The sequence below is a fragment of the Brachycentrus maculatus genome, unplaced genomic scaffold (genome assembly GCF_059751285.1).
Source record: "Brachycentrus maculatus isolate JH-2025_06_01 unplaced genomic scaffold, ASM5975128v1 h1tg000147l, whole genome shotgun sequence".
NCBI classification, from domain to species: Eukaryota; Metazoa; Arthropoda; class Insecta; order Trichoptera; family Brachycentridae; genus Brachycentrus; species Brachycentrus maculatus.
Genome location: NW_028280900.1, coordinates 636,071 through 656,333, shown reverse-complemented (window position 1 = coordinate 656,333; position 20,263 = coordinate 636,071). Strand labels below are relative to the sequence as shown.

The following is a 20,263-nucleotide window of genomic DNA, read 5'->3' as shown; positions in this document are numbered from 1 at the left end:
GTTTCTGCTCAATAAAAAAGCTTCTTTTCATCTCACCAATAGATGTCTCTAGTGAAGTTCTATTGATTCAAGAACAAGGTTTCTAAATTGGTACACATATAATATTTAGAACTTCCAAGAATTTGAGTAGTGTGGTGAAGAAAGCTAGGAGTGTATGTCAGAACATAAGAATGTAGCGTTCATCCCTCTCTGCCTACCCCTTCAGAGAAACGGCGTGATGGCAATAGTAGAAGAATTTATATACTGACATTTAAATCACATCTCACCAATAGATGTCTCTAGTAAAGTTCTAGTGATTCAAGAACAATGCTTCAAAATTGGTACACATATAATATTTAGAACTTCCAAGAATTTGAGTAGTGTGGTTGTTAATAATGGGTAGAATTGGTGAATGTTACACGTGTGTAAAGTGATAACTTTAACCAGGCTATGACGGTCGTCTGCCCCGTAAATGCCCAGACTTCCATATTCTTCTTCATCTTCGATGAGATGTCAAAAAATAATATGCATCTCTAATTTATTTGAATTTCCATTATTTGCCAAAAACAACACTGTTGAGCAGTAATCTACATATAGCTTTTTCCAGTTACGCATAGATTAAAAAAATGAATAGCAGTTGAAATATAAATTTGTCGTATCGATTAACCGGAACAAACGCACTATTAGGTCGACTATACTATACACATACGTTTTATTTGTATTTTTGAGCATCCAGTCTCTAGTGGCCCCGCTGTTACGTCTGAGTGAATCAATTCTTCAGGTTTTTCTTCCTCAGGGGAGGGGATCCGGGAGGGTTTACACAAGGGGGGACGGGAGGGGGGTACACGGAAGTCTGGGTAATCCAGAGACCCTTTTTTAGTCCCCACTTTATCTCTGGAAACGTACGCCAATTCGTATATATCCTAAATGCCCGCACATTCTATCCCTCACTCTGCGATATATATCTACCACCTAGTGTCAATTCTAATTCTTTATCAACTTACGTCTTCTTCTTCTTCCTCTGGGTGTAAGCCTTGTAGTATGTATTTAAGAGGTATTGATTCACATAGGTCTTCACAACATTTTGAGTGTGTCCAAATACTTGTTCACAAATCTGGATTATCTCCAATTATAGGAGTTATTTTTCATTATTATTTGACATCTCATCAAAGATGAAGAAGAATATGGAAGTCTGGGCATTGACGGGGCAGACGACCGTCATAGGCTGGTTTAAGGCTCACTTTACACACGCGTAACATTCTTCAATTCTACCCATGATTGACAACCGCACTACTCAAATTCTTGGAAGATCTATATATATATATGATCCAATTTCGAAACATTGTGCTTAAATCACTAGAATTTCACTTGAGACATCTATTCTTCTTCATCTATGTTGAGATGTTAAATAATATGAAAAATAACTCCTATAATTGGAGATAATCTAGTTTGTGAACAAGAATTTGGACACACCCAAAATATTGCGAACGTAACTTTTTTTTATAAAATAAACAATACAATACTTAAAAACTTTGTGGAAACTCCAGCTGAGGGTTTTGAGTATTTGAAGCCTTTTGTTATCATCATTAGAACTAAAACACCATTGTTGAAAGCCATTTGAGATGTTGAAACTTTTCAAAAGTAATTATGGAAAATGCCTGGAAATTTTAGTAAAATACTAAATATTTAACTACTGTATATTTTGTTTAAATTCACTCAGCTTCTTTTAAACAAATCGTAGCATTAAATAAATGAGTACTAAAATAATGTAACCGTTATATAAATATAAGATTTTTTCACTCTAATATTTATTCGATATAACACTGGACTGGCATCTGAAGCGGAGGGCTGATCACCTTTCCTTGGTGTGTTAACGATCAAGATAACACTGCGTTTATATAATGCAGTGCCCTATGCACCATTGGGGTGCGGATAAGGGCAACGTTGAAGTTTCAGTTTGAATTACTACAGAAAGCTTGATTCTTCCTTGATTAAATAAAAGGTTTCCCTCTCCAAGATGAAGTAGTAATTCATTGCAAAGTTAACAGGAGCGGATGAATTGTTTAGCAGTAACCTTTTTGTTTTCGCTCGTTCCCTCCGAAGTGCACCGCGAATATCTACGGGAATACGTCGGCGCATTTGTCGGGCATTTCTGGAAGATGCCCAGAAGGTGGGATCGCGGCGTAATCTCGCCCGGGCTTCAATTATTCAGCCGGCGGGTTGGTCCACCTGCCGTTTATGGCGGACGAGCGAATGGACCCAAAACTATAACGAGGGTCTGGACTCTTCACTAGCGGCCGGTAATAGGGCACAAGAAACATGCAACCAGTACTCGAACGCGAACTAAATATTTTATTTAACCTCTGTTTGCGCTTTCACTCCCTTCTTATTCGATATTCCTTCTTACAACTGGGCTTCCGGGATTATTATTACCACGTGCTTGGGGATCTTAATGTAAAAATAACACACTCACACTCACACACATACACACACATACGAGTATATATGTATATGTATGTATGTGTAAATACAATCTTAAAAAATATATATACATTTTTTATTTACAACATTTTGAGTGTGTCCAAATACTTGTTCACAAAATCTGGATTATCTCCAATTACAGGAGTTATTTTCATATTATTTTTTTGACATCACATCAAAGATGAAGAAGAATATGGAAATGCCCAGACTTCCATATTCTTCTTCATCTTTGATGAGATGTCATAAAAATAATACATTTTTTATTATTATTTTATTTTAGGTACCTAAATAGATACATTTTTAATATTTTATTAATTATATGTATTATGGTTCTTTAGGCATAGCATGTGTGAGCCAAAATACTTACATATAATATAGGGTTTACAATATGGTTAATATTAGCTTTGTAATTAAAGAAACGACAATTAATGTTTATTCTAAAATAAACTTTTATAATTCACATATAATATGACACTTATCACCAAAATAAAATATTTTTCTTCTCAGGTCTTTTGTTTTTTTTCAGTGCGAAGCATGCGACGTCTGGTGTAGATTTGCGAGATCTGCTTTACCGACTGTCACAATTGTGATGGTCGGTAGGTACTAAATGTATTTAATAAAATCTATTCTTGGGTATTTTATTTACACATATATATATAGTAATGGTCAGTGCGTTGAGCTACCATGTTTGGAGGCCTAAAGGTTCGATTCCCAGAGGAGGTCAAAATGAATATGAATAATTTTTAACCCTCATATTTATTTAATATTTTAATATTACCCTGGGCTGGTTCCTAGAACGCAGGATTGATTACTATCATACTTATTTCGTGTAAGAAGCAATCAAGATAACACTTCGTCAATACGATGCAGAGCACTGGATTCAGATATGGATTAGAAAATGTATATTTTAATATGGATTGTAAAAATGAAACATGTTTTTTTTTAATAATTACAAACGTCAATATATAGCATAGTCGGTGTGTATATTATATGATACATTGATGTATCTCGTTCTCTTTTTCCATAACAACCACTTTAGTAGGGGATGAGAAGGGTGGATGAGGGGTGATATCCGGTGCCGCGGAAGCAAGGGTCGCTCTAAAGATGCGAGAGCCTGAATCTTCAAGAAATGGCAAATAGGGGTTAAAGATTTGAAAGAAATATTGGATTCACAACTCTCGTAATATTAACATCCCTTCGACAGAAAAATGCCGTATAGACACATTTTTTAAATAAAATATTCCAATACTCTTATTTTAGATTGAATTGTGGCTATGCTTTAATCTGTTGATTTCTTTGAAATATCGTAATATGGTAATCTGGAATTTTTCCGGATTATGAAAACTGAATTGAAAATATATTCAATATATCGATCGGTGTTGAATGATTAATTTCTATATATCTTCTTCCTGTGTCCATCCCAACTTCGTTTTTGTAGACTGTTGGGGCCAGCCCTCTGTAGCATCCATGAATATATTTCTGTAGCATCCATGAATTCTTTGGTCTTCTTCTATATGTCTTTCAAAGTATAAATTACCTCGTTTACAATACGATCAGGTTCTATGCGTCCTATGTGTCCACACCATAATCAATTGCCTTTCCTCTACCTTACTATTGATGCCTGCTACACCCAGGCTTCCGCGAATGCGTAAACATTTTATTTTGTCTTCAAGGGACACTCCAGCTGACCATCTTGGCATTCGCATTTCAGCGATTTCTAGTTGCCTAGAATTTATAAATGAAGCATATATTGAGTATGTACTTATAATTTGCATCTAATTAAATATTGGACGTGTAAATTGAACGATTTTTTTTTACCAATTCAGCCTTACCTCAGCACCCTCATTTTGCTGTAAATATGGATGAAAGTAGATATTATATTGTGACAACCCTTCAGGCTTATAAAATATAAGCTTTCTACCGAGTAAAGAACCGTCTTTATTTTGAAAATAATCTTTTCTTATTATCACCCCTACTGCTATTTCCCCTCCTTACTAGAAGCGGCAGGGTTGCTGCATTTTATATGTCATACATGAAATAAAAATGTGTGACAAAAATTGTTTTCGATTTGAATTTTACTCGGTAAATACCATTTTTTCTTAAAATCTATTGTGACACGTGTTTCGATGGATTTGCATTACGCCGGCTCCACTAACCCCCCTTCAGACTCAGACGATTCGCGACATTTTTCTTTAATATATTTTTTTATCTTTCATTTTCAACATCATATCATATTCCCCATCTGTATAAAGCGTCCTTGAGGTAGAGTTTTACGAAAATAGCGCTGTATAAATTATTCAAATTTATTATTATTATTATTATTAACTAACTAACCAACTTACCATCAAGCCGCTTCCTCGCAGGGGTAGGCAGAGAGAATCGAACGCCACACCACTCTGTCTTTGCAAACATTTTTCGTCTCTTCCACATTCACGCATCTCGTCATACATATTCGACGATTATTACGACCCCTGACCCGGCCGCTTTCAAGTATTTTACATTCCTGATTGTGCCAAGTTTTCCTCGGTATTCCTCTGCTTCTTTTTCCAACTACATTCGCTCCATAAATTTTTTTAACCGTTCTTTCCTCACTCATACGTTCCACATGTCCAAATCATCTCAACTTATTATTATGATATTTTTAGTAAATTTTTTGACCAATACGTTACGATATTTATTTCTAAATATACATGATTGAGGTTCGCCGTCAGTGGCCATGTGTCCATTTACTTCCCCTATTCGAGATAAGGGATGGAGAAGTTCACTCCATTTGAGAGCGTTCATTCAATAAGCTTCCCCTAAGGCATAAAGTACTAGATATAAGTAATGGAAGAAGATGGGGGAGAACTGGATACAAGAAACATTCCAGCACTCCACGTTTTTTTTTTTACTTTCAACACACATTTAAAAAATATTAGTTATTGATTTGGAAATAACTTTGTGGAATAACATGATTATATAAATATAAAAATAAAACATGGTAAATCATTCCGTTTGAGTTTATTTGTTAATGTAAACCCAACTAGTTTTGAAACTAGTTGTGTTTGCATTGACAAACTCAAAGTGCAGTTGTTCTTAAAAAAAACAGCTTTCACGCAGCTTTCCGGAGAGGTAGGCAGAGAGAATAGTAATAGATATAAAGTATACAATAAATTAATCGAAATGTATTAGACAACAGTGGCATATTATAAATAGGTACAATTGGAAGTTCATACATTGGCATGACTTCCAGAAAATTTAAAACAAGAATCAGGAAACATGGATAATGTTTAGTAAATAATATTTTTTAGAGTTTGCTTATAATTTAATAGATAATGATAGAAATAAATATGGCTACACAAACCTAGCAATCCTAAAACTAATAATACGAAAAGTCGTAAACTGCAACAGTTTGAAACAATAGAAATTCATATAAATAAAAAAATAATAAATTCATTATTAACAGTGACAAAGCTTCCACTCTATTGTCCATGTTTCCACTGATAAAAAAATATTAAATAAAAATAACAAACAGCTCCCAACCCCCTCTTTATCCTTCAACGTCCCAAGAAATTAACTATAAAATTTAGACATGTTTTATGTAATTTGACTTAATTTAGAAATTTAGTCAAATGATGCGGAATGTATCGAAACGCGTGCCACAATAGATTTCAAGAAATACTGGTATTTACTAAGTAAAACTTAAATTTAAACAAAACTCATTTAAATAATTGATATTAATAATCCATTTCTATAAATCAGCGTCGAATCCACTCGAGAAAGCAATAAAGTACCCTTTAAAAATAGTTCTCGTTTTCAAATAGGCTCTTCGTGCTTTTTTAATAAAGAAAAGTCTCTCGGAATATGCTTAACGAGATTCGAATCGCCGAAAATTTACGAAGGGTGGGTTTCGCTTCAATACAACTGTTTTTCAATAAGCTTCATCGCCGAGAGCTTAAAGCTCGCCCCATTTCTCCCCGACCTCCCCTCGGCTGATTCCGAATCTGAAATTGCTCTCTCAAAATTTGGGGGCCGAGAATTGATTGCGTCGTTGTTATTTTTTATCATTCTCTCTTATTAATTCTTTTTCGGGCCGCCTTCCCCCTTTTTAATTTATATTAATTTGCGTGAAAGGTTCTTTTGTGAGAATACGCTACCCTCTCCCCTTCGCTGCGAACTTTACGACTTCTTAAGACCGTTAGTAAAAATGATTGTTTTAATATTTAAAACCCTCATTAAATAGAGATAAGTCTCTTAATTACCTGACCCCTCTTTTTTTGTTAAATACTACCTTAGGGGATCATATTGTTAGATTAAACTCAGCGTAAGTCATTAGTTTCAACTAACTATCTTACTAACCATCACACAGCTTCTCTGCAGGGGTAGGCAGGGGAATAAAACGTCACACCAATTGGTCTTTTCAAACAATTTTCGCATCTTCCAAATTCATGATTTTTTTCACAGATTTTGTACATTAATGTTAACTTTGTGGTACGGTAATATAACACTCTCTTCATCATTCATCATTCATTTGGTGTAATACCACTTTTTCATCGACTTCATTCGCCTCGTATTTTTTTCTACCGTTCTTTCCTCAATCATTCGTTCCACATGCTCAAATCATCTCAACACACCTTTCTTAATTTTATCTATAATGCCTAACTCAGCTTTGCACTCCTTCCTTATTTCACCGTTCGGACATATATCATACGTCATTTTGCCGCACATTCGTCTGAGGGATCACACTCAGATTGGATTCAGTCTACTTCCATGCATTTTTTTCCAACTCAATGCTCCACTTCCATGCATTAGAGTTGGAACCAGGACTTCGTTGCGTACTTGGGGGTAGATGGATGTGTGTGTGTATACTATAAACCAATAAACAAATGATTAGAAAGGGGGCAAGCGCGGGGGTCAGAAGGCCGCGTAATTCGTTCTCTCTTTTTCCTCCTTTTTTATGACCGTTCAATTTATTTGTCAGTCGGCCCGCAGCAGTTGAATTCTTCTCACGGATTTTTCCTCATTGAATATTCGTCCCTCCCGCCCCCGCCCTCGGCAGACACCGGCCAAAAAACACACCCCCTCCCCGCCGGGAGGGCTGTGAATAAATCATGCCAAATCCGCTATTTCCTACGGCGCCGGCGGAACGGAGAAATATGGAGTGCTGATACCTCCTCGTTCCGTATTCCGCTCGCAGGGAAATGGCAGTTGTTTATGGAAAGTGGGTTTTATAAATTCACAATTTTCTACGTGGTTGTACAATGTTTCCTAATCCGATACGAATCTATTCGGCTGTCCAAATTTAAAACACAGTAAGGGACATTTTTTTTGTAGTACATTTTTTTTGCATTTTCGGACTAAGTAGAGTCTACTTAGTCCATAAATGCAAAAAAAAAAACGTACTACAAAAAATGTCCCTTACTGTGTTTTAAATTTGGACAGCCGTATTGTTGCCGAGGTCTCGGAGCCACGTGCCGTCGCGCGATCTTCGCGTGTATATTACTAGTATTCGCACACGTTACATTGGCCAACAATTAATTTATATTTATAACCCTTATCCGCACCTAATGGTGCATAGGGCACTGCATCAAATTGACGCAGTGTTATCTTGATCATTACTTACATGAAGGCAAGGTGATCACTCTTGCGCTTCAGGAACCAGTCCAGGGTAATATTAAATAAATATTACAGTGTTAAATCACTAATATTTATTTTCACCTCCCCCCCCTGGGAATCGAACCTGGGACCTCCAGCACGGTAGCTAAACACGCTGACCATTACACCACGGAGGCGGACAACAATTTACAACTTTTATTTTTGAACTCGCACGAAAATACCTGATCTTTATGCACTTTGCACAGCTGAATTCAAAAACGAAAGGAAAAAAATGTAGCACGTCAGATTTTTTAGCTATGGATATTTTTAATTCTGATATTGATAATAATAATAATAATAAAACCCTTATCCGCACCCCAATGGTGCATAGGGCACTGCATCATATAAACGCAGTGCTATCTTGATCGTTTACACATAAAGGAAAGGTGATCAGCCCTCCGCTTCAGGTACCAGTCCAGGGTAATATTGAATAAATATGACAGTGAAAAAATCACTTATTTTACCCCCCTTGGGAATCGAACCCGGGACTGATATTGACTAAAGTTTATCTTATTATTTATGTATAAATATATAAACATATAATGCTATCGTATTCAATATTAATAAGTTAATATATTTCCACTGTTACTCCATAATTATCAATACTTTATTGAATCCCTTAGACCTTAGACTAAAACTTAGACTTGTGCGTTAGAAGTTGATCGAGTATTTCAAATACTTGAAAGTGGTCACGTCAGGAGTCGGAATTATCGGCGCGTATATATGAAGTCTAAAATAGAAGCAGAGGAAAGCATGGCACGATCAGGCATGTCAAATACCCGAAAGCGGCCGGGTCACGAGTCGAAGCAATTGGCGGGTATATATGAGGAGACGCATGAATGTGGAAGAGGCGAAGAATGTTTGCGAAGACAGAGTGGTGTGGCGTGTTCATTCTGCCCACCCTTGCGGGGAAATCACGCCGTTTCCCCGCATGGTAGGCAGAGAGAAAGAACGCCACACCACTCTGTCTTTTCAGACATATATCGTTTATTCCATTATCATGCACCTTATTTCGACTCCTGATGTGACCGCTTTCAAGTATTACATACATAAATAAAATTAAAAGTAAATATATTTTGTATGTTAAAAGCATTGCTAACTTTGTGGTATGGTAATATAACACTCTCCTTATCATCCTTTGTTTACATTATGTAATACCACTTTTATACACACCGGTTTTGGAAAATCATTCCATCGTCAATGGAACACTTTCCGAAACCGGCTGTCACGAATACTACTACTACTACCATCACGCCGTTTCCCCGCAGGGGTAGGCAGAGAGGATGGAACGCCACACTCTTCTGTCCTGACATACACTCCTAGCCTCCTTCACATCCATACATCTAGTCATACATGCCCTCCGATTATGCAGACTTTTGACACCGCCAGATTTTAGGTTCTGATTGATCTGATCGTGCCAAGTCTTTTTCGGTCGTCCACGTTCTGTTTTCCCTCTCACATTCGCCACATATATTTTCTTAGTCATTCTCTCGCTATCAATAAGTGTTTATAAAAGTGGTATTACACAAAATAATTTATTAACTTATAAAAGTAACTTATTCGTCATTACCGGTTTCGGAAAATCATTCCATCGTTATAAAAATGGATATAAAAGTGGTATTACACAAAGTGGTATTTACAAAGTAAACAAAGGATGATAAGGAGAGTGTTAAATATAAAATATTTTAAATTGCCTAGAATATTTTAGTTTGTTCTATTTGTGTTTGCTCCACTAACATAAGAAAACACAGACAATACGAACTGTCGGGCATATTTTGAGCGGGAGCCACATTAAGGAGCAACGCGAAATAATAAAATAAATCTGGCAGATGGTATCGCAGGATTTGAATAAATGTATAACAAAAGTTTCCGGGCGCGGCACATCCCGTACATTTAAAATTCAGCCTTTGTGCGCCGAAAAAGTGATTTTAGCGAAATTTCCGAAGTCGACAATTCCGCGCGACCTTTTATCCGAGATAATCTTTGGAAAGCGAACAGCTGATCACGATGTGAATAAAATATCATCTCGGGAGATAAATATCGGCCGGGGGAGGATACGTGTCGTGGAGGGAATGCCAACTGGTAAGAACAGCTATCGAAACGCGAATGGGTTATGTATCAGAGCTGGATAAAGAATCCCTTGGTTTTCCAACGCTATGATCATTTTGTGACATCATCTGCATTAAAGACCATGGTTTTTCTTCTTTAGCCCTTTGTTCTCCACTGCTGGATATAGGCATTTTCCGTATCACTCCATATTTTCAACGCCATGATCATTTTGTGACTACATATGCATTAGAGACCATCGCACTCCTTATCCTTCTTTTTCTTAAGCCCTCTGTCGCCCTCTGCTGGATATAGGCATTTTCCGTATCACTCCATATTTTCAACGCCATGATCATTTTGTGACTACATATGCATTAGAGACCATGGCTCTTCTTCATTAGCCCTCTATCCACTGCTGGATATAGGCCTCTTGTATCCTTCTATTTTGTCAACGCTTTAACCATTATGTGTCACAGTTCTTCTTCTTTAGCCCTCTGTCCTCCACTGCTGGATATAGGCCTCTTAGTATCCTTCCATTTTATTCGGTTGGTTGCTGCTTCCAGCCAGTTTTTACCCCCCACAGTGACTATGTCATCGGACCATATTTTTAAAGGCCTTCATACTTACTTCTTACTTCAGCTTCCTTCTTGAACAAAACCCTCCCTCTTGGACTTTCACAGTTCTCTGTTGGACGCGACTCTCTTCCAGTGCAGGTCTTCCGACACCTCTTATGTTCTCCCAAGGTCTCCATCTTTAAACTTTTGGGGTTCATCTTGTGGGGTCTTGTCTCGCAACATTTTCTCTCCATCGTCACTTTAGTCTGTCTCTTACAAAAAGAAATGTTGGAATGATCCATGCCTGGCATAAACCTAAGAGACAAATTAAGAAATGAGGAAATTATCTGGATTATTTCACATACTTACTTTGAGACGTCTGAAAACATGATTTAATTTCTTTTCCTATTATTTAACTAAATTATTTTGTTCACAACATTTTTTTGGTCGTATCGAAAGCATTTACTTTGTGGATCATATTGATATATTATTTTGAGAAATAAAAAGACTTTGTTTTTTGATCCACTCACATTTTTATTAACAATCAACTAGTTTCGGCAACAACCTGTTGCCCTCTTCAGGGTTTAATTTATGACTAGTTTTGTCATAAATTAAACACTGAAGAGGGCAACAGGTTGTTGCCGAAACTAGTTGGTTGTTAATAAAAATGTGAGTGAATCAAAAAACAAAGTCTTTTTATTTCTCAAAAAAATATATTAATTATTACCCTTTATCCCCTTTTTTGATATTGGTTATTTTCGTAGCCTTATCAAAATTCACTTCGTTTTCATTTAAAATTAATAATATTTATTTATTTTTCTAGAGGTCGAAAGTTCTTGTTGGTTTGTGGTAACAGAATGTTTAAATTGGTAACTGATGACTTTCAAAGATTGTTTTGTAAACAGAATTCAACCCCTCAATGTTGTTTGTTTTATCAAAAGAAAATACTCGTTTTCATTTATTTATTTTTTGGGTTTACATTACAAAGTTTGTAAATATTGCCCTCGCCCTATTTCTTTTTCATTTGATTTCGTATTTAAAAGAAAGAGCCCGCGCACATTTTGTAATTCAGAAAATGTAAGCGGACCTTACCGTATTTTTTTTGTAATATCCGAAATTTTTCTTTGGTCGTATTTTTTCCGGAAAAACGGATAAATAAATTAATTTAACGCTTAATTATTCATAACGCTTAATCATTTCGTCCTTTAATTATATTTTAAATAAAGATCGTTTTGAATCCGGGTTCACGGATGTACTTTTCAAAATTAATTCTCAGGAACCCGGGCGCATAGATGTGCGTCATAAAAATAATACCTAGTCTGGGCATATTAAAAATCTTTCTATAAAGTATTTTTTCAGTTCATTCATTTTGGATTCCTAACTGGGCTCTATTTTATATATCGCTCACTCCTTTCAACAACGTCAAATATCAAAATACTTGATTTTTCAGGATATCGTTTTTAATGTTTAAGAATATAATAAAATGTATTAAAAATAAATATAAAGGTCACTTATTGAACTTTTTACTGTGCAACAGATCTCTTTAGGTAAAACCTGAATGTTTTTTCTCCATTTGAAAAATATTTAGTAGAATTAAAAAAATAATTAAACAATACCTTTTCTTCAAAATGCCAAAACAACACTTTCTGTTGCGGGTAAATATTAAGTTAAAAATATGCCGCTTTTGCTGGGATATAGTACATTTTCTGAGCATTCCGAAAACATGCATAACAGAAAATGGATGATTTTTATATATGACGTTGTTGAAAGGAGTGAGCGATATGTGAGGCAGCTGGTTGATTTGGGTATAGCCAATATATTGCATGAACCTTGCTCCAAACTTAGTTGTGTTTATCGGCTCCGCATGTATTTGATTATGTCCTCGTGTACTGACGTTGTGTTCTCGTATTTCAGCAACAGCGTCCCGACCTGCCCCGCCTGCTGCAGCAGATGCACGCGCAGCAGGCGCCCGCGCCGCCCGTGCCCGTGCCGCTGCTGCCGCACGCCGCGCTGCCGCCGCCGGCCGCCGCGGGCGCGCTGCTCGGGCTGGCCGCGCACCCGCACCACGCGCTCGCGCAGGGCATGCCCAAGCCGGACATGCACCGCCAGCTGGACGACGTCAAGCCCAACAACGGTGAGTCAACACCGCCCTTCCCTTCTTGTCGTTCACTCATACTCACACGCGCTCTCGAGTCATCTTACAGGACAGAATGATTTGATTGATCTCTAATGGACGTCTTACACATCAAATTGGACGTTTTACAAAACAAATAGAATGTAAAAGTTAGAATTTTTGAATGATGATCTACCTTGGAATTGGCCGTGCAGTGCGATGTGGGGGAGTCTGGATGTAGTCCATCTTCTCGCATTGTCATTACCATTGTCTTCTTCGTTGTCTTCCCCACCTAATGACATCTTCCATCTCGCATATTTCTTTTATCCTGGTGTTCCTTATTCTATCTCGTAGCCTCTTGCCAGATATGCTCCTTAGAGTCTTCATTTCTGATATTGTACTGCGGTGTCCGCTCTGCATTCGATCTCATATGTCATGATGGGACGCACACATGTTTCATATATTTTAATTTTGCTGCCGATCTTCATGTCAGGGTTTTTCCATATAGAATTTATGACACATTCTGAGATGACTGCAGCCTTGTTTACTTGCCCCATCACTTCACATCGCAGATCCGTTTGACCACAGAGGTCTTCATCCAAATATTTGAACTTTTCCACCTATTCTACTAAGGCGCCATCCACAGTCACACTTCATCCCACCGGGATCCGAGAGAACACCATGCTCTTAGTCTTTGTAGCTGATATAGTCATATTGTATATTTGAGTGGCAAGAATGAATGCGCGCAAGAGTAGTTGCAGGTCCCTCTCAGTCTCAGTGAATACTACAGCGTTATTCGCATAGCAAACAATATCTATGGTTTCCTCTCCCAGTTTGTATCCTTTGTGCAGTGCTTTAATATCCTCCACAATCCCATCCATGATAAGATTGAAGAGGAATGGACTCAGACTGTCGCCCTGTCTAATGCTAGTACTGACTCTTACAGGATTTAAGAGATTAACATCTGCTCTAATTCTGGTGTTTCTGTTAACTCTAACCACTCTGTAGGCCAGGCATTCTGGCCCGTATGATTCTAGTAGGCAGCTCCGTGAGCCTCAATGTCTGGCCCGGCGCAGGTATAATTTTAATCACTGATTTCTCTATCACCCAAGTATATTCTACCAAAAATTATTTAAGATAAATACAGTTAATCTTAATTTACATGGTCATACGAATTGCCAGACAGAGTGTCCCAAAATTAGGGAACAAAAATATTTATTTTAATGGTAGAAAAACGTCGCATTTTTTATCAGAGTAGCTGATCAGTTATGAGAAAAAGTGGAAAAGGTTAATAGACCGTAAAATACGGTGATTTACAATTCCGACCACGATATTTCATGTATTTTATTCTTCAGATAAAATAAATATGAACACAAACCGTATGATTCTTCGCTCTGGCAAACTTCTTTCAGCAATGTCACACCGACATTTTCATCCCAAGATCACAGTTCTCACCCCGTCAGCTCGCGTCGCGCCATCCGCCGCTGTTTTCTGAAAAAGCTCTCGCCTGAAAGTATTTCACAAAACACGAGAACTCGTATGAATTTCAGCCGCACTGAAAGTGCGATGTGGAGATCTTCAAAGGCGACGAATTGTATACCTCTGTGCGGTAGACATTTACTGGGTTTTCAGCGCCTGTGTATGGAGGGCCATCGAGTCGCGTCTCATTTCCGCGAGTTTGCCCAGTACAGGGACTTTCTAGGTACTCCTGTCTAGGTACCCTCTAAAGTGTATAAAAGACGTCGAGGGCCGACGCTTGAATCTTCCCTTTAGTGCGCCTTCTAGGGGCGGAACGGGGCGCGACGTTTCGAGGACTGTTGTCCGTAAAAGGGTTATTTTTTCGCCTTATTTCGGCAGTTATTAAATTTGAGTGTTTTGTACATTGGGCGGGAATTTAATTGCGAAATTAAATACAAGTGGCTCTGATTCACAACTTCATAACTGGGCACTTATGAGGATGCTTTGCAATTATACAATGTCTTCTTCTTCTTCAGCCATCACTTACTACTGGATGTAGATCTCTTCTATATTTTTCCATGGTTCTTTTTCAAATGCGACATGAATTAAGTCATCAGCCCACCTTTCTTGGGGTAAAATAAATATGAATACCTTCTCCTGTTTTTTGTCCCAAAGTCTTCATTTTAGGATTCTGGGTGTCCATCTCTCGTCTAGTCACATGACTTGCTTATTGCTACTTTAACTTTGCAATACGATCCAACATATTATATTTTATTATATTATCATATGTATACGTGTATAAGTGAATCTGCCCGTGAAACATTATATCCAATAACCAGCATATGTGTTTTTTTAATACCAGTAAAAACGGAAGCCTTTGAAAAAAAGTACGATAGATTGATACTTTATTTTTTAATATGCAGATTATACGTATGTGTCCAAAAGTTACATTTTCTTCATTTATAAGTCTGAAATGAAAATTCCGAAATCACGAATCACATAAAAGAATAAAATAAAGAAATGATTCTCGCTAAAATATCGTAGGTGTCATTCAACAATGATCTGTTCGTAGCATTGTATAATAAAAAAAACGTATTTTTTGTTAGCTTACCTGGGATACAAACAGAATTGGGTCGGCACGTGTAATAATTCTAAAATAAAATTTGTTTTGACGATATTTATTTGTCATTTGACTTGTTTTCCACCCTTAGGTTAGAGTTGGCCAAACATTTCTTTAGCCATTTTTATTTTTAAAATTTATTTATTATTTGGCGTTTAATTCGTAGAACATTTTAATTTAAGTATTTATTGAAATGACATGACATTCGTTTGAAAATGCCATAACTAGGCGAAACAATTCGCTCACTCCTTTCAAGAACGTCATAAATAAATAAAACTTGATTTTTCAGGAGAACGTTTTTAAAGTTTGAAAATATAATAATAATAATAAATAATAAAACCCTTATCCGCACCCCAATGGTGCATAGGGCACTGCGTCATATAAACGCAGTGTTATCTTGATCGTTTACACATGAAGGAAAGGTGATCAGCCCTCCGCTTCAGGTACCAGTCCAGGATAATATTGAATAAATATGACAGTGAAAAAATCACTTCTATTTATTTTACCCCGCTTGGGAATCGAACCCGGGACCTCCAGAACGGTAGCCGAGCGTGCTGACCATTACACTACGGAGGCGGACAAAAATATAAATATAATAGAATGTTTTAAAAATAAATATCTAGCCACTTATTGAACTTTTTACTATGCAACAGATCTTTTTAGGTAAAACCTGAAGGTTTTTTCTCCATTTGAAAAATATTTAGTAAATTTAAAAAAATTATTAAACAATACCTTTTCTTCAAAATGCAAAAAAACATCACTTTCTTCTGCCCTGTAGCGGGTAAATATTAAGTTAGAAATATGCCTTTTGCTGGGATACAGTACATTTTCTGGGCATTCCGAAAACACGCACAACTGAAAATTGACGTTTTTTAATTTATGACCTTCTTGAACGGAGTGAGCGAATTGTCACAATATTATTTTGATGTGTTTTTGTTAGTAAAATACAACTTAGTAGATTCAAAAAATCTGTGTTTGATTTAAAAATGAATACATAAATTTCTTTAGCCGTAATACTTCCGTCAGTCGTTCCAGCCGACAGTTCTCCGATTCGATATGGCATTTAATTTTAAGGCGTTAATTACCATCTTAAATTTTCCGTCTCGCCCACCCCTACTTCTCTTCTCCCCTTCCAGCCTCCTCCCAGTCGCCCCATTCTTCTTCGCTTAAACTTCGGTATTTTTTCAAATTTGTGCCGAGTTCATATCCATTCCGGTAGCCATTACTCATCCGCTTCAGCGAAGCGCCGGCAGGGGTGCCAAAACTTGAGAATAACATCCCTTGCGAAATGCATATTTCGGCGCGATAAAAGCTGCTTATAAAACATGCTGCTAAAGAATCAATAGTTAATAAACATACTACAATTTTTAATTGAAATATCACTCCTATTATTTTTTGATATGGCCAGACTTCCATTCTTCTTCATCTATGTTGAGATGTCAAAAAATAATATAGAAAAAACGGTGTTTGAAAATGATGCGGAATGCATCGAAACACGTATCACAACAGATTTTAAGAAATAATTGTATGTAAGTAAAACTTAAATTAAAAATGGATACAACATTTTGAGTGTGTCCAAATACTTGTTCACAAACGTGAATTATCTCTAATTATAGGAGTTATTTTTCATTTTATGTTTGACATCTCAACAAACATGTAGAAGAATATGTAAGTCAGGGCATTCACTGGGCTTACGACCATCATAGGCTGGTTAAAGTGATCACTTTACACACGCCATGTACATTCACCAGCCTTTACATTCACCAATTCTACCCTTGATTGACAACCACACTACTCAAATTCTATTTACATATATCCCTACCTAGACTCCGTACCAAAGAATATATTTTTATTTTTAATTTACTTTTCTGTTTTAATTTTAATTTACTTTGTTAAAAAAATTATGAACTCCCTCTCTAAACACAAGTATCTACTTTATTAGAGAGGTAGAAGCGTTATATATTGAAATGTATTGTATATTTACCTTTTTAAACTATTTTGTTTTAATATATTATTAGATTAAAACCAATATTTTTAGCTTTTCCACTTTATTTTTATTTGACCAGCGACCGGGTTTCGTCGTTACCGACATCATCAGACTGGTAATGATGTCGGTAACGACGAAACCCGGTCGCTGGTCAAATAAAAATAAAGTGGAAAAGCTAAAAATATTGGTTTTAATCTAATAATTTATTAAAAATGCAACCATCACGAAGTGTCAGTGGATAATATAAATCTATTATTTTGTTTTATTTAAATATGTATTTAGTTAAAAAAAAAAAATTTTCAAAAAAAAAATAAATGTTCAAATGCCCAGACTTCCATATACTCTTTCATCTTTGTTGAAATGGTAAAAATAATATAAAAATGGATAGATTTTTCCTCAAAATGACTGCCGAATCAATGAATGAAAGGTAACAATAGTAAAATTTAAAATGTATGGCGCTAAAGCGGTGAAATCCGACGTTAGTAAATCCGCTTATGTGTAAAGCATAATAACACGCATATTTGCCAAGTTTCGTTGTCAGATGATATCCATCCCTCCCGGGGTGGGCGATGGAAGGGTGGAATGAAATATTAATTACTACCAGAGGCGTGACGGCGGAGGCATAATGGGGGTCGGGGTTCGGGGTTCGATGCCTGCCGAGCGGACGCGATAAAAGTAACGCGACTACCAGCCGAAGGGTGCGACTTTCAGTGAACATTTCAGTGCCGTGATTAAACCATTTTATGATCGAGATATTGCGAGCTGTATGGTGGGTACGCGTGATGATGGATTAGCGGAATCAATTAATCTTATTTGGGAATTGAACAGTCCATTCAACGAGTCCATTCGTCAGTAGTTAGTTACACTTGGATGGCTTGACTCTGGCCAATATCTGTACACGACTCCAGTTTACCAGTTTATAACATTTTGAGTGTGTCCAAATACTTGTTCACAAATCTGGATTATCTCCAATTATAGGAGTATTTTTCATATTATTTTTTGACATCTCATCAAAGATGAAGATGAACGTCAAAAAATAATATGAAAAATACTCCTATAATTAGAGATAATCCAGATTTGTGAACAAGTATTTTTGGACACACTAAAAACGTTGTAAATAAATTATCTGGTCAAATTATAAGCTTTAATGATAAAAATGAAAATCATATTTTATGGCGTTTCTCATGTGTGTGATTATAATTCAGGATTCGGACCTCACGTACTAATAAAAGAGTTTCTGCTCAACAAAAAGCTTATTTTCATCTCACCAATAGATGTCTCTAGTGAAGTTCTAGTGATTCAAGAACAATGTTTCAAAATTAAACGTAAACGTAAATGAGGAGATGCGTGTATTTGGAAGAGGTTAATCTTGTAAGGATAAAACGGTGTGGCGTTCTATTCTCTCTGCCTACCCTATCGGGGAAGCGGCGTAACGATTGATTAGTTAGTTAGTTAGTTGCTTAGTTATATACCTCATTATTCTCAACACTTGGTTTTGAAAGCTTCACGAGTACCCGAGATTAAATCATACTTCTTGTAGATACCCCATTTCTGCGTCACCATCCCCGCTAGTGCATTCATTTGTCACTCGTAGTAACGAGGGACCGTTACCCCCTCCACTTCTCCTCTTCCCCTCCTTTTTCTTTTTTCACCATCTCTCTTTTCTCTTTTTCCTTTTTCCTTTTTCCACCCCTATACTCAGTTTTCTACCCCCTCTAGTACCCGCTCTCCACAGGGCGCCTCATTCACAGTAGAGTTCTGTTTTATTTTTCAGCATTAACCCTTTCGCTGCACTTTAAAGGCCATAATCATTTAACGACAATTGAAATTAAGCGTAAATATTCTTCACAGCTGTTGTAATTACTGCACTTCGCAGAGTAATATCTCTACAAATTTTATGATAACTTTAGAATGAAAAGCATTATAATTTTTTATGATTATGTTATTTTTTCCCCATAAATTTTATTTGACCAGCAACCGGGTTCCGTCATAACCGACATCATCATCCAGTCTAATGATGACAGTCACGACGAAACCCAGTTGCTGATCAAATAAAATTCATGTGGAAAAAATTACATAGTTGTCATTTTATTCTATAAAATGCAGTTCCACCAAGAAATATCAGTACAAAATTTAGATTACAATTTTTTGTTTCCTATTTTGATCCCAAAATGTTCATTACTTCCTTATACAGACAATTTTTTTTTTTGTTGAAAAAACGTATTTGTTTTCTGTCTACTTAAACTTAAAGGGATGAAAAGATCGATAAAGGTATAGAAAGGAGAGTGAATGCTGGTAATAAAAGGAGAGTGAATGGGTGCAGTGAAATCAGTTTTAGAAAATTAATAAAAAAATATAGAGCAAATAATATATAAAAAAATTCAGTACAAAACTTTTAGAAGAGTACTTTATTATTATAAATTTATTGATTTGGCGTTTAATTTGCAGAATTCCATTTTTATTTATGTATTAATAGTTAAATCAAATACAGATTTTTTAAAGTCTACTAAGTTATATTTGATTGTTAAAAAACACATATAAAATAATATTGTGACAATTTTTTCACCTAGTTATGGCATTTTCAATCATTCGTATGCCATAACTAGGCGAAACGATTGTCACAACTGTCTCAAAAAATCTGTGTTTGATTTTAAAATTAATACATAAAATAACTAGACGCTAACTAGAGGAATGATAGAAAAGAATAAAATAGAGGCATGATACAATATTATGTAGTATTTATTAGAACGAATCAGACAAACTGTGGAAATATAATGAGGTACAGGAAATATTGCTCGATTGTCGCAGGGGTAGATGAATAACGCGTTTGTCTGCTCCGAGAACACGGCAGGGGCGGGGGTGGAAGGAAGATCATAAGGGTGCGTGGGGTG

General features: G+C 36.4%; 1 protein-coding gene across 2 annotated transcripts in view; it reads left to right on the top strand.

The window, feature by feature from the left end:
• LOC148308797 (protein groucho-like) overlaps positions 1 to 20,263 on the top strand; it is a 273,991-nt gene that overhangs the window by 187,639 nt on the left and 66,089 nt on the right. For both annotated transcript variants that reach the window (XM_088261036.1, XM_088261037.1), the window contains exon 7: positions 12,609 to 12,828. In XM_088261036.1, coding sequence (XP_088117162.1) covers positions 12,609 to 12,828 — 220 coding nt within the window. The remainder of the gene's footprint in view (positions 1 to 12,608; positions 12,829 to 20,263) is intronic.